This window comes from Rhamphochromis longiceps, linkage group LG13 (genome assembly GCF_057381845.1).
Source record: "Rhamphochromis longiceps isolate RC_006_pf linkage group LG13, R_longiceps_female_GT1.1, whole genome shotgun sequence".
NCBI lineage: Eukaryota > Metazoa > Chordata > Actinopteri > Cichliformes > Cichlidae > Rhamphochromis > Rhamphochromis longiceps.
In genome coordinates this window covers 24,969,037-24,981,683 of record NC_140569.1, presented here as the reverse complement: position 1 = coordinate 24,981,683, position 12,647 = coordinate 24,969,037, and the positions used below count along the sequence as shown (strand labels likewise).

At 38.2% G+C, this 12,647-nt stretch overlaps 1 protein-coding gene across 2 annotated transcripts in view; it reads right to left on the bottom strand.

Annotated features, from left to right (window-relative positions):
• LOC146655912 (phosphofurin acidic cluster sorting protein 2-like) overlaps positions 1–12,647 on the bottom strand; it is a 44,507-nt gene that overhangs the window by 25,204 nt on the left and 6,656 nt on the right. For both annotated transcript variants that reach the window (XM_085428648.1, XM_085428649.1), the window contains exon 2: positions 1,510–1,597. In XM_085428648.1, coding sequence (XP_085284774.1) covers positions 1,510–1,597 — 88 coding nt within the window. The remainder of the gene's footprint in view (positions 1–1,509; positions 1,598–12,647) is intronic.

Genomic DNA, 12,647 nt, shown 5'->3' with positions numbered 1-12,647 from the left:
ATATATGTCAATGCTTTTGCATTCTTTCAGAAATGTAGCTGGGTAATTATGTCATTGGCATCGGTGAGCCACTGTCAATATGTGACATATTGAAGTCGCGTTTGAATTTGCGCTTGTTTTTTTGCTTTCACTTTGCAATGACAGCACTGATCTGTGAGTGATGATAATTTGCGCACCAATTCCTCTGACATCGTCTTATTAATCGTTAGCTTACTATGCAAACATGACAAGTGAAATCTCCCGCAGCAAGCTTAAACATGTGAGAGGTTGATCGTGCAGAGAATTGCTGAGCTTATGTGAGTGCGTGTGTAAAAGCATTTCAGTTCTGCTGAGCCAAATAAGACAGGTCAGGGTGAAGAAGTGACAGCCAAAGAAAAGCTTACCACAAAACGGAGAAGTTATGACAAATCAGACTATAAGGCAAAAAGAAAGTGCAGCTTTATGGTTTCATGGACAAAAGAATTTCTGTGGCTGCAATATGACGAGCTAAATAACCAGGGGTGCACATAAGTGGTCCGCAGGTGCGCATTCGCTGTCAAAATAAAAAACACGCACAAGGGTTAGGGTTAAATTTAAAAACTGTACTTTTGAGTTAAAATATATATTTATAATTTTAATAAATGACAAATTAAAAATGCATGAACATTTTTTTGTATCGAAAAAATATCGAACCGTGACACCAAAGTATCGAACCGAACCGAAAATTTTGTGTATCGTTGCACCCCATATATATATATATATATATATATATATATATATATATATATATATATATATATATATATATATATATATATATATATATATATATATATATATATATATATATATAAATAAATAAATCATACATATATATATATATAAATCATACATTTAACTGGAAATAGTAAAAAAAACATGACAGTACAACTTTGTACTTTAATCTCCATGTAAACCCAGGCTTCATCATGTTAAGTGAGGTCTCTGTTGATGCAATTTGGTCTAAAAACCAAACAAACACTTGTTCATATTCATATATTTTAGGGGTCGTTGTTTTGACAGAGAATTAATTTGTTTAAAAAAAACTGTCCAAAACACTCAGCTTTTTTAAACCTGACATTAAAATCACACACAAAGTAACCTCCATACAATATATTGAACGGAAATGTTGAATAACACCGAATAACACCGAGATTAGGCGAGGCGTGCATGCACAAGCAATCAATGAAAGATACACAATCCGTCTTAAGGTGCTAATGCTACTGCTTAGCATGGTAATGCCAGTCTGCCATTTAAGGAACCTGAGAGCACGTGACTCACCACAGCTTCCTGTTCACCTAGGGAGGTTTTTTCTTTTTAATCAACCAGCAGGATTACTAGCTTGTCTTCTCAGTGTCTAGGCTTTGCAATTACATTCAACAGCATCAAGTAAAGAGGAAGCAGTGAAGCACAGACTCCAGATGGTGACACACCGCGATCTTACAACTGAGCCTGTTATTCCAATCACACTAGGGAGATTAACCCACCCACCTGTATTTTGACAGCTATAGACAGAGAGTTCAGCTCTTTATCCAGTTCTTTGAGGACGACCAGCTTTTTCAGTGTGAGGGTGCAAAGCCTGTGGAAAAGAAAACAACAGAGGTTGAGAAAAAGACCCGAGTAAAGGCACAAGTACAAGAGCACCTTCATTACTTGATGAGGAATCTCAGTGTTCAAGGCTACTTCTATTCAGCTTTGTGTCCCCTTAGGGAAAAATCTATGGCCTTTTTGTAAACAGATGATACACAAAAGTACTGCTGCTTTACAATTCATACTGTCTGGTTAATGGGCAAATTCCTTCTAAAAGATGGCATAGCACAGATGCTTTGACAAGCCACAAAGTACCATTAGTGAAGCCTGCAAATGCTGTTTGAGCATGATAATACACATTAAAATGCTGAGCAGAGAGGCTTATGGGATTCACTGCCGTGTTTATGATTAAATAAGATGAGGAAAAATTTGTTTTTTTGGGGGTTTTTTTAAGTGGGAGCTGTTAAGCTGTGATCCAGGATGGGTGAAATACAACGAAGCAATCGAACACAGTAACACATAATGTTTAATCAGGAAAAAAAAACCCACACAAACACACACAAAGAAAATGCACACAAACACACACACAAAATTCCTTTCCTCTTTCACGGCTATACAACTATTTCACAATTCTGCTTCCTTTCACCCACACCAGCTCCCCCCCAAGGAAACTTCCCTCTGCAGTGAGATACTCCACAAAAAAGTCAACAACTCTTAGGCCAAGTTTACTAAACTTCCTCCTGACCCACTTTTCCCACCAGCCCTGTTGGATTAAATTGTGATCAGCTTGAGCCAGAGATGCAGACAAGAAAGAAAAACAAATCAATCACTCAATTTTTTTTTCAAGAGCCACTTTGCTATACTCACTTCATCCAGGCACTTCCTGCTAGACGACTATGATTCACAAAGACTCATACTGTTCAATACAAAGAAAAATGCGGTGTTGCAGATGACAAAAATGGAGTGGTTGTTTATTATTCCATGCAGGAGGATGACGAACACTGTTTGTTTTTTTTGTTTTTGTGTCTTTACTGCTGCTAAAGGCTCAAAGATAGCTTTAACAATTAAAATAACAGTTTAAAATAAGATTTTAAGAACAAATTGTATAATAACACTATAATTTATTATACGGCTTCAAATGAGATAAAGACCAATAAATTCCAAGGGAGGTTTTTCCAAGTGTCCCAAAATATTTATACACATTCAATTATGAATTAAAAAATATATCTGAACAGGTCACGAACTCAGTGTTCCTGTGATGACTCTCTCTAGGCCCACTTAGTGATGACAGTCCACTTGGCTACATAAAGTACCTCATCTGCCTTGGAATAACAGTTGCAAATCTATTTGAGGTTGGAGTAATTAAATGGTAAATCTTCTAGGTAATGCACGGATTCAGCTTGCCTTCCTGTGAGAATGACTCATCAGTCGGCCATAGCTCTCTGTCAGGACACAAGGAGAGAGAGAGAGACCGAAAGTAGGGCTGATGGTTTAACAACATCTCTATCCCATCACAGCTATCTCTCCTCGCACACACTCATTCTCCAGACTCTGATTCACATGTAATCAAAACAGCTTCAGGCGCTGAAGGGGGTCACCTAGGGTACTGGGAATTTTTTTATTTTTTATTATTATTATTAGAAGTGTTATCACCACTCCTGCCTGCCAGTGTGTTGTGTTGTAAGTGAAACTCATGGCCATCTGTTGTGGCCTGGTGCCAGGCTGGCCCTGTGCTCCTACATAGAGCCAGTTTACTTTGCCACTCAAACTGTGATTTCAGTGACAAACCAGGTGTAGCACAAAAACACTAATCAGTGTGGTAAAATAAGTAGTACACAATGATTCAAGGACATTTTAACTAGTTTCAGAAAAGATTGTGACAGTGTGTGATTTAACAGAAGAGGGGGGGGGCTGCTATTTGTGTGTGGTCTCCCTTCCACTTAGTAGACACTGGCACACGCTCAAGATAAAAATAGGGGCTTGCAGGAGCCCTTCACAAGTTGCATTAATCCTCCCTTTTTTTTCTTTCCCAACATTCCCACATTCCCAGAGAGACCCTGGGGTGGAATCATAGCACGCCTGTCTGTGCCAAATGGGACCAAAGCAAAACAGTGTTATCAATCCATAAGGAAAGGCAGGGTGAGTGCAGAATTTATAAAACAGTCTCCAATTCAATAGTTCTGTGAACAGGCAGTGGAAAGGAAAGATAAGTGACATATTTTCTGTTTCCCAGTTGATAAGAGTCCATGAAATTCTTTTCAATTTCAATGCTTGTGCTGGTTCAGCCAATAAACTGCCTGCTAAGCTTTTCTGATTGAGTTATCATTGTGATACACTGAGTTTATTTATGCTAGAATCCTGGTTATAAGGTCTTTACAGGCTGAGTTTGAGAGGGGATTACAGCCTACAAAATGACTGGAAGGTTGAATCGACACCTGCTCAGACAGTTATTTGATAAAAGTTGAATGTTAGGAAAGGATTTATACATTTGTCGTGTATCTACCATAGCAGTGACCTTCACTGGTAGACTAATGAGCCCTGTCACATCACACAAACTGTTCTGAAACAGCTAAAGAAACACAAGAAGAAACTCACGGTTTTGACCTGGCATTCAAACTCTATACATCACATCATTTTTACCTTCAACAGAGAAGAGTGGACTAAGAATGCTAAGTTCAAATAGTGCTATGCGTAAAGACTGTACAAATCCTAGCAGGACGCTTAAGTTCACCAATGACTTCCTTTCAAATGGCACGTCAAAAATGATGTCACAACTGCTGGAGCGTGGTGGCTTTGGTATAATTTTGGCTGCTTCAGCCCGGCTGGTATGTCATCACTCAGCTGCATGATGCTTCTCCATCTAAGTCCATTAGCGCGCCCAAGTCACTCACTGCACCATTACTAACTGTTAACCTTTTCTGCCTCTAAAGTAGAGCAAGGTCATTAGATTGCATGGCCATTTCCGCCTTTTAGATCAAGCAGACGTTCAGATATCATCAAGGAAATCAAAACTATGGAGGTGGCAAATGTTTCCATTTGTGTTAAGCAAGTAAAACTATCCAGACAAGCAAGGAACTGTTCAGACAAGCAGAGGAAAGATAAAGGATTTGCATGGAAATCTCTGTAGCTGAAATAGCAAACACAACAAACCTTGCCAACTATAAACACAACCTCATTTCTCTGGTAGTTTATTGCCAGTCATCAATTTTTTCTGGTCTAACCATGGAACTAAAACTGTATTACTGCAATGAGAAAAATCAATATAATCAACACTTCTTATGAGACAGATGGACGCTGTGAACTGGCAAAAAAAATGTACCTTATAGATCAAATGTTTCTCTTTGCTGTATTTGGTTTTAGGTTTAACCAATCTTTTCTAATTTTCCTCGGATGCAAAATAAACTGTGAAGTTGCTGTTGTAAAAGACGGTCTGTCTGTAGCTACACTTGAATCCTTTCACTTTTATCTGTGTTGGACAAACAAAACAACTTATCAGGCAGTCCACTCAAACAGTTGTGGCCAAATATTTGGTTCCAGATAAGAGCCCTGTGATTGTGGGTTGTGGAAGGGTTTACATATCATCTTATCTTTTCTCTCTGCTAATAACAAATAAAGGTACAGAAGTAAAAGACACATTTGAAGTTTTAAAAGTTCAGTTTTGTATAAGAATAATCCTTTCAACCTGTCCCAGAATAAGGAAATAACAACAGAATTTGCAGAGTCATAGTCAAGCCAATCCATCTCTACCTCTAAAGACTGAATATTTCGGTTCACCCCTTATCAAAGAGATGTATGAACATCAGAGGAAAATCAATTTTGAGAGGTGGATTAAAAGGTGGACAGCAAAGTAGCAGTCAGTCAAACACATATTCTGCACCGCTAATAATTCTTTTTGTTATCTACTCTCTGCAGCCAGGCTGGCTTTCTTTCACGAGGAGGCCTGACACAGGTTCCTCTGGAGTCAGCTCTTTGAGTTTGACACTTTAGTAAAATTATATGACTGTGTGGAGACTGCTTATGTCACATACACTCTATATTTCACTGACTTCAAAAGGTATTTAAAAAAAAAGAAACTAAAACTCAAGACTGGAACCCCATGGACCTTAGCTTCCCATCACAAGACTGGAAATGGACATGCACCTTATGATTGGTCAGTAATCCGATTCCTCATTTCGATCATTCTTAGAAATCTGCGTAGACTTAATTCATTCCAAAGTCTCCTCTCTTTTTGCAAGAATCTCAGTAAAGTTGTTCAACATTCATTAGCTTAAACTCAAACACAATCTGTTCAACTCGCCGATTTAGAGTGCAAGTCATCAAAGGATAAATGTTACTAAACTTAAGTCATCAGTCAATTAAAGATAAGCTACAGGAATGATTGAGTATGCCATCTTAGAAAGAAAAACTGAATCACTCAAAATAAAAAAAACAAAAACTGGAATTAGTGCATGTCTAATGGAAATCTTGGGGCTGAAAGTATTTATTATTTCCACTGTATGCAGTTCCACTGTTAGGCTGACAACAATCAGCTTACTACAGAAAAATACATCATCACAACATCAGTTAAGTGTATTTCTGGCGTGAACGGGCGTTCATTCTGTCTACATCAACATCTTTGAAAACTGGTTGCCCAACATGTACTGCCCCTTAGGAGTACATGCAGTTACTATCACCAAACTATTCCTGGATATCTGTATTTGCATGTCACAGGTGATAAGAACACTTCTAAATTTCAGAGCCTTTAAAGAGCCAGCAGCTAAAGTAATCAAAATTCCAAGAAAAATAGAAGCCCTATTTTGATAACGGTGCTTGCGCAGGATGACTCTAGCTGGGTTTTCAGCTTCTTCACGTTTTTCCAATGCACATTCGTATCAGTTGAAATGACAAACACCCGTAGCTCTTCAATGCTTTCTAATTTGGACAGTTTTTTTTCCAGTGACCAAAAAAAAGAAGAAGATCTAAACATATACAGGACCATCAAAAGGTTTATTGTGCAAATATGGACATGCTTCTTTACACAAATGAATGTGCAAATGTGCATGGTGCTGAAAGGGAGGCAAACAAAACCTCTGAATTTAACTATATGCTGCCTAAACAAAAACACACTTTTGTAATTCATCCTGTAATCCCTTGGTCAGCATTCTAGTTGATGTTTTGCCAGTTCCATGCCCTCGGATCACTGCACAGCAATTGTCAGTGGCACAAAGCAGAGGGAAGTGGTAGATGGAGGATGAGTGATGTAACAGAGTGCTCAATGAAAAAAACAGTCTATGGTGGATATGTGCTGGGGGGCTTCCAGATAAGGGGGGGGGGGGGGGGGGGGGGGGGGGAATGCTTTTAGTGGGTTTAACGTATTATTTTACGTATTCTCTGCTGAGATGTAAATGCAGTTGCATTCATTCTAATAAAGCACCGCTGAGCATAATGCAGTGCATGAAATTCTTAAGAAGGCTGCATATGGTACCAGCTTATACATGGGGGACTGACAAAAAGCAAAATTCTCTGCAGTCCATGTCCCTGAAGAGAAAAGCTACAGCACTGCGTTCCTCAACAACACTATAATTTTTTCACATCTGGTTGCATAACTTAACCCAAATAAAAGTTACACTAGTATAAAAGCTACTTCTACTTAATATTTCATTCACTTACAGCAAAAAACAAGGAAAAGTCTATTCATCAGAGGGTTCACTTATGGAACTCCTGAGTTTGTCTGGGCCACAAACCAATTATGTTCTCTGTCTTTTTAATATTTTATTCATCATCTTTCAATCAAACTGCAACGAAAGTGAAAAGGCACAAAACAAAGCCCTGCATTCGCTGATCTAAACTCCAACACACCCACTTAAAAGTTCTGTTTCACATTTGTTAAAGTTTAGACAAATATGACAAAGCAATAGAGGCTGCAAAGCAGTGGCAAACGTAAGTGTGATACGACATTTGAAAGTTGCTAGAGTATTTTTTAAATACAAATATAAATTATGATTGATGAGGACTAATACATGAGACCAAATATATTAGTTTAAACAAGTTCAAAAAGTAGAATGTGCCATGAGAGCTTAGCCTGCACTTAGGCTTGCATGCAAAAGCTATTTTAGCCCCCAAATATCTAGTTGTTTGTGCCAGATGGCCATATGCTGGTTGGGCTTTAATTCCCTGAATGAAATCTTCTGATGGTCACAGTGACAGAGCAGGAAAAGGCTTTGACCAGACAAAGGGAACAAGAGAAGCAATTAATCTGGTAAAACCTGATTTCTGTAGTATTTGTGTGAGGAAAAACACACATGGCCATAACAATATAAAATTGGAAGCAAACATATCTTTGATAAGACTGTCTCTTCGTAGAGTGGTGTGTATGGTGCCAAAGAGGTTTTAAAGCTGCAGTCATAGACTTTGGGGGACCGTGCTGTCTGTCCATTTTTATACCAGCACATTGTTGAATGTCAAAAGGCCAGAACTGAGTCAGACATTACAGAGATGGCAGCTTATCCCTTAACAGAGGGGTGTACTACAAAGCGAGATTAATGACTTAGTGAGCTATGTCAAGATTAAAGTCAAGAGTTTTCTGTGTCACAAAAGCAGCTCTCTTTACCTGGCTAAGTTATGCAGAACATATATCTTTTTTTATCCACAACATGTTATAAGTGAATTATAGATTTTTTTCCTGCTGGATGGATGGATGCCCTTTCTAAAACCACTGCGAGAAGTGCAAACTGTTTTTGTTGCACTGTCACAGGAATATGCATGTATACAAATGGTGATGCAGACAATGTATTGATCAAATTACACTTGACTCTAATCGGCTGCTAAGTATCTTTTACACCCCTGGAACTACTACTAGAACGTAGAGCACACACCATGAATACTGCCTCATTAACACTAATTTTAATTTGATCTGCCAACCAACTGAAGTGCTTCCCACATCTTTTATTAGGCGCTGCGACAGTAATATATAATATTTAAATGTATCCAGTTTAACGCTTCAGACTTCTAATGTGCAGCTGTCACTGTAGAAATAAAGAACAGCACCAAGAGTCCACTCAGCCATAATATAATTAACTTGAATTTAAATGTTTATTTTACCACCCGGTGTCATAAATCCCAAGATAAACACTTTTCTGCAGAATTAATCTCATCTTATTTATAACAGTGTTGCGTTATATTATGTTAAAGATCCTGATAGAATTTTAATCACACGTTTATCATCATCACCATCATCTGCTCAACTGAACATCCCTGATTGGAGCTTGGTGCACTCACAGGGATCGTTTTTCATGTAAGAAGACTCATATAATCTGTGAAACTCCTTTTTTGTGAGTGTGCAAAGGCCCTAAGCAGAAAGCCTGGCTAAACAGAAAAGTTGACAACTGTTATCTCCAACTGAGAATTTAGGCTTTGTCAAGCCAGCTAACACAAAGTAATTCTGGCTGTCTTGACCTTCAGAGTATACCCCTCTGAGGTTACTTCACTAAGTCAGAATCCTTACAATGCAATCAAATGCTCAAATCTTTTCAATATCAAATACTTGAGCTTGCAGAGAACAAGTCAACTCCTGTTGTGATTAAATCCACTGCCCAGTTTTTATGGTAGTAAAACATATAACAGCCATAAGTCTGAAAACTAAAACAACTCAATCTTTCTATGAACTGCTCATTAATGTATTTCGGAAACTGTTAACATAACATGAAGCCAACGTTCAACTCTGAAGCAAGGTCCGCTCAGTTGTGATGCATACTCCACTATAGGAAGTGCTGATAGCATTGCAACTGTTGATTCACAGGCACTGAGTCTATATGCACGATTTAAGGAATTTGCAAGAAATTCGCTAAAGGACACAAATCAACTTTTCTGCATTTAATTTTATAAATAAAAATAGCAAACCTAAACTTATCAGTAACATCAGCTGACTATGTTTATCAAGCTCCAAGTGAAACATCAAAGACTTGTCGAACAGGGTGCTGTCTTTGGTTTCTCTCTTCTCCGGCTGCATGCTCCGTTTATTTCAATAAATCATATTTTGACAAACTATGGCTAAGTGCACAACTTCCTTGGATTTTTGGAGGAACACGGCCACTGGGAAAACCCCAAGAGACAGGAAATACGTCTTTAAAAAAATCTTACACAGATTCAAACCACAAACAGTGTACAGGTTATAATTACTACTGTGCAAAATAGAAATATTGCCATTTAGGAAGCATTCATATTCAATACATAGTTTAAGTCACTGCTGAATTGAACATTTACTTTCTAAAGCCAGTTGATGCATGACTTTCCATTGGTTTCATCAGTCAGGTATGAAAGCACCCTGGCAGATGTGATTAAAAAAAACAAAGGTAGGGGAGGGATTGGTCATAACACTCTGTAATTAGGTCTTTATGAAGTTCTTGGTCATGAGGCTATCCTGAGCAGTGGTACAATATGACTGCGGGATTAATTTTAGGTAATTTTACAAGTGAGTGGTACACTGCAGCTCAGTGCTAGATTTTATTTCAGTTTGGTGAGTTAGGCCTTCAGTTCTTTACCTCAAATACTCAGATGAAAAAAGATTTATGTCTGAGAAGTGTAAATCAGAGGTTTAAGCAGTATGTGCTTGTTGTGAGGACGTTCTGGTAAACTCCTCTGAAAATAATGGGTAGCAAGTTTATATTCCTGGCTGATATAAATATGGGTTAAAGGGAAAACCATCGTTAGAGGCAAGTCAAAAAATGCAAAGCTTGCTGTTAAGTGACAACAGGAAATGCATGCTTACATCTAACCTGGCCCTATATTTTACCACGCAGTAAACCAACTGAGAAAGCACTTTTCCCAGTTGTACTGGAAATCTACCAAATTACCAAACTGGTCCTTAACTGGGTTAACACAACCCAGTAACATGATTTGTGAGTCAGCAAGTAAGAATCCTTGAAACAAAAGCTTTCAGTTGCAGACACTCCCACTGGGATCTTTCAGGCTACTTTCTTATTCAACTCTCCAGCCTCTTTAATACTAATTAAAAATACAACTCCCTGTTGCAGTCACACCTCAGTGATCTGACAGTAATTTTCAGGAGCTCAGTAAATAGTTGTCATCCTTTGTTGTGTTTCTGCAGTGGTAAACAGCTCTTTTGTCTCTGCCCTGAACACATATTGGTGAGGTCAGCAACCCGATGTTTGTAGAGGAAATGCAAGACATGACAAGACCAAACATGGCATGACTACAGGCAATATCAGATCCAAAGATACCAGATCATCATCATCACAAAAGAATATAACAAGGAAGATAGTATCTTGCTAGCATGCAGATGATACTGATGATAGATTATTTTAATAAAAGTGTTTATAAGTTCCTGTCTGCTGTATTCAGTAGCTTCCATGTGACTCTTCATTCACTACTCCAATAGATACGGGTGAATGGTAACTGCCACTGACAATGTTGTGGCTAAATTTTAAAATCCTATTAAAGGTGAATAGTATTCCTGCTAGAAATATTCTTTTGCAAGTGTTCTATTGGTTTGATCAAAAGCTTAGTAGCGAAGCCTTCTTCCACTCTTTCTGTCCAGCCTAGTGATCAGGAAAATTCAAGTTTTTGATTTTTTAAAGAAGAAACAAAATATTGAAAAAACTCAATGGAGGATTTAAATTAAAAAAAAGAAGGCAGGGCTAACATTAGGTCAGTTTCCTCTAAATCTGGGACTGTTATTTGTTGGCAGAGATAGTTTGATAATTTTAAAACACAATATTACTGGATATCATTTTATTCATTATATAAGTATCACTTTCTGATGCTAGAGTGGATCAGTGAATGTACACAAGGCTCCATAAGGTTTCTGTACCCCTCCAATTTGTCATGACTGCTACTATACTAACAAGGACACCAAGTGAGCATGTGCCCTCAAAGGCAAATAGAAAGTAGTATAAGGATGACAATGGATTCCTCGTGACTAAAGCAGTCCATGTGCACATCCACAAAGAAGTATAATGCAAATCTTATTGTATCGTCATACATACTAAGAAATGTTTGGAATGGCATTAAACAGCATGAATATATTAAAATGTACACAGCCTGTAGGAGACTGGATTTATAGCATGCTGAGCTTATATAAGCCTTTTTAAAAAAACAACAATGATTCATCTTTAAAAGCCATGATGAATGGGCTGCATTGTGAAAAGATGAAAGTGCAATGAAAGGGCTGGCAAGGGAAAGCCAGCCAGACCGCTGCGTTGACCCCGAGAGCTTTGACACATCCATTGCTCCACGTCAGAATAGACCCCAGCTGAGTTTTCATGATATTGTACAGTAAATCTGAAGTCCTTAGTCCTGTTTAATGCAGTCTGACAATCTACCACCTTTAATATGAATATGAATAAGCAGAATCAATTTTCAAAGCTGTAAAACCTAGCCAGCAAAGATGTACATGGCTGCTCCTATCTCCAATGTAAGGACACGGCATTGAAACTGAGTGAACTTGATGATATCTTTCAGTTACATTTAAGCATTGCTGACATTTCATCTAAAGGATCAGTGCAGCTTTCCTATACATATTTAATACTGACATATGGTGCCTCTGCTGAGCATCAGACAGGATTAGGTCTGCCCTTTAATTCTTGCATCCACCACACCGAATCTGTCTGCTCTCATTAATGATCTGGGAATTTAGAAACACCCTCAGCTTCCTAAGAAAAGAAACAAGAAGAAATCGACTTTATTCAGGTTCTACAGATGATTCGCGTCTGTATTGAGCTCTATGGTAACTGAACCAGATATGGCAGTATGATAAATCAAGTGTAGAAAATATTGCCTGACGAAGCAAGGTTTGCCTGTTGTCATTGCTAATGATGCTAGAAGGACTTCAGCTGACAAAAACACCCTTCCAAACCTGCACTGACTCGTACCATTTTCTGCAAAGTAGACAAGACTTTCAAGAAAGAAAAATGATCAGGACACTGAACTGGGAATTGTGCAAACAACTATACAACGGTCAGCATCAGCAAATAGTTCACTTTCCCCCCTAAAGTGATTAAAAACCTGACACAACCCCACCCCCCATTTTATACATCCAAATGACTAATGGAGTAACTGTATCCGTGCTCCAGCTTCTTCAGAGATTCTGCACACAGATCATG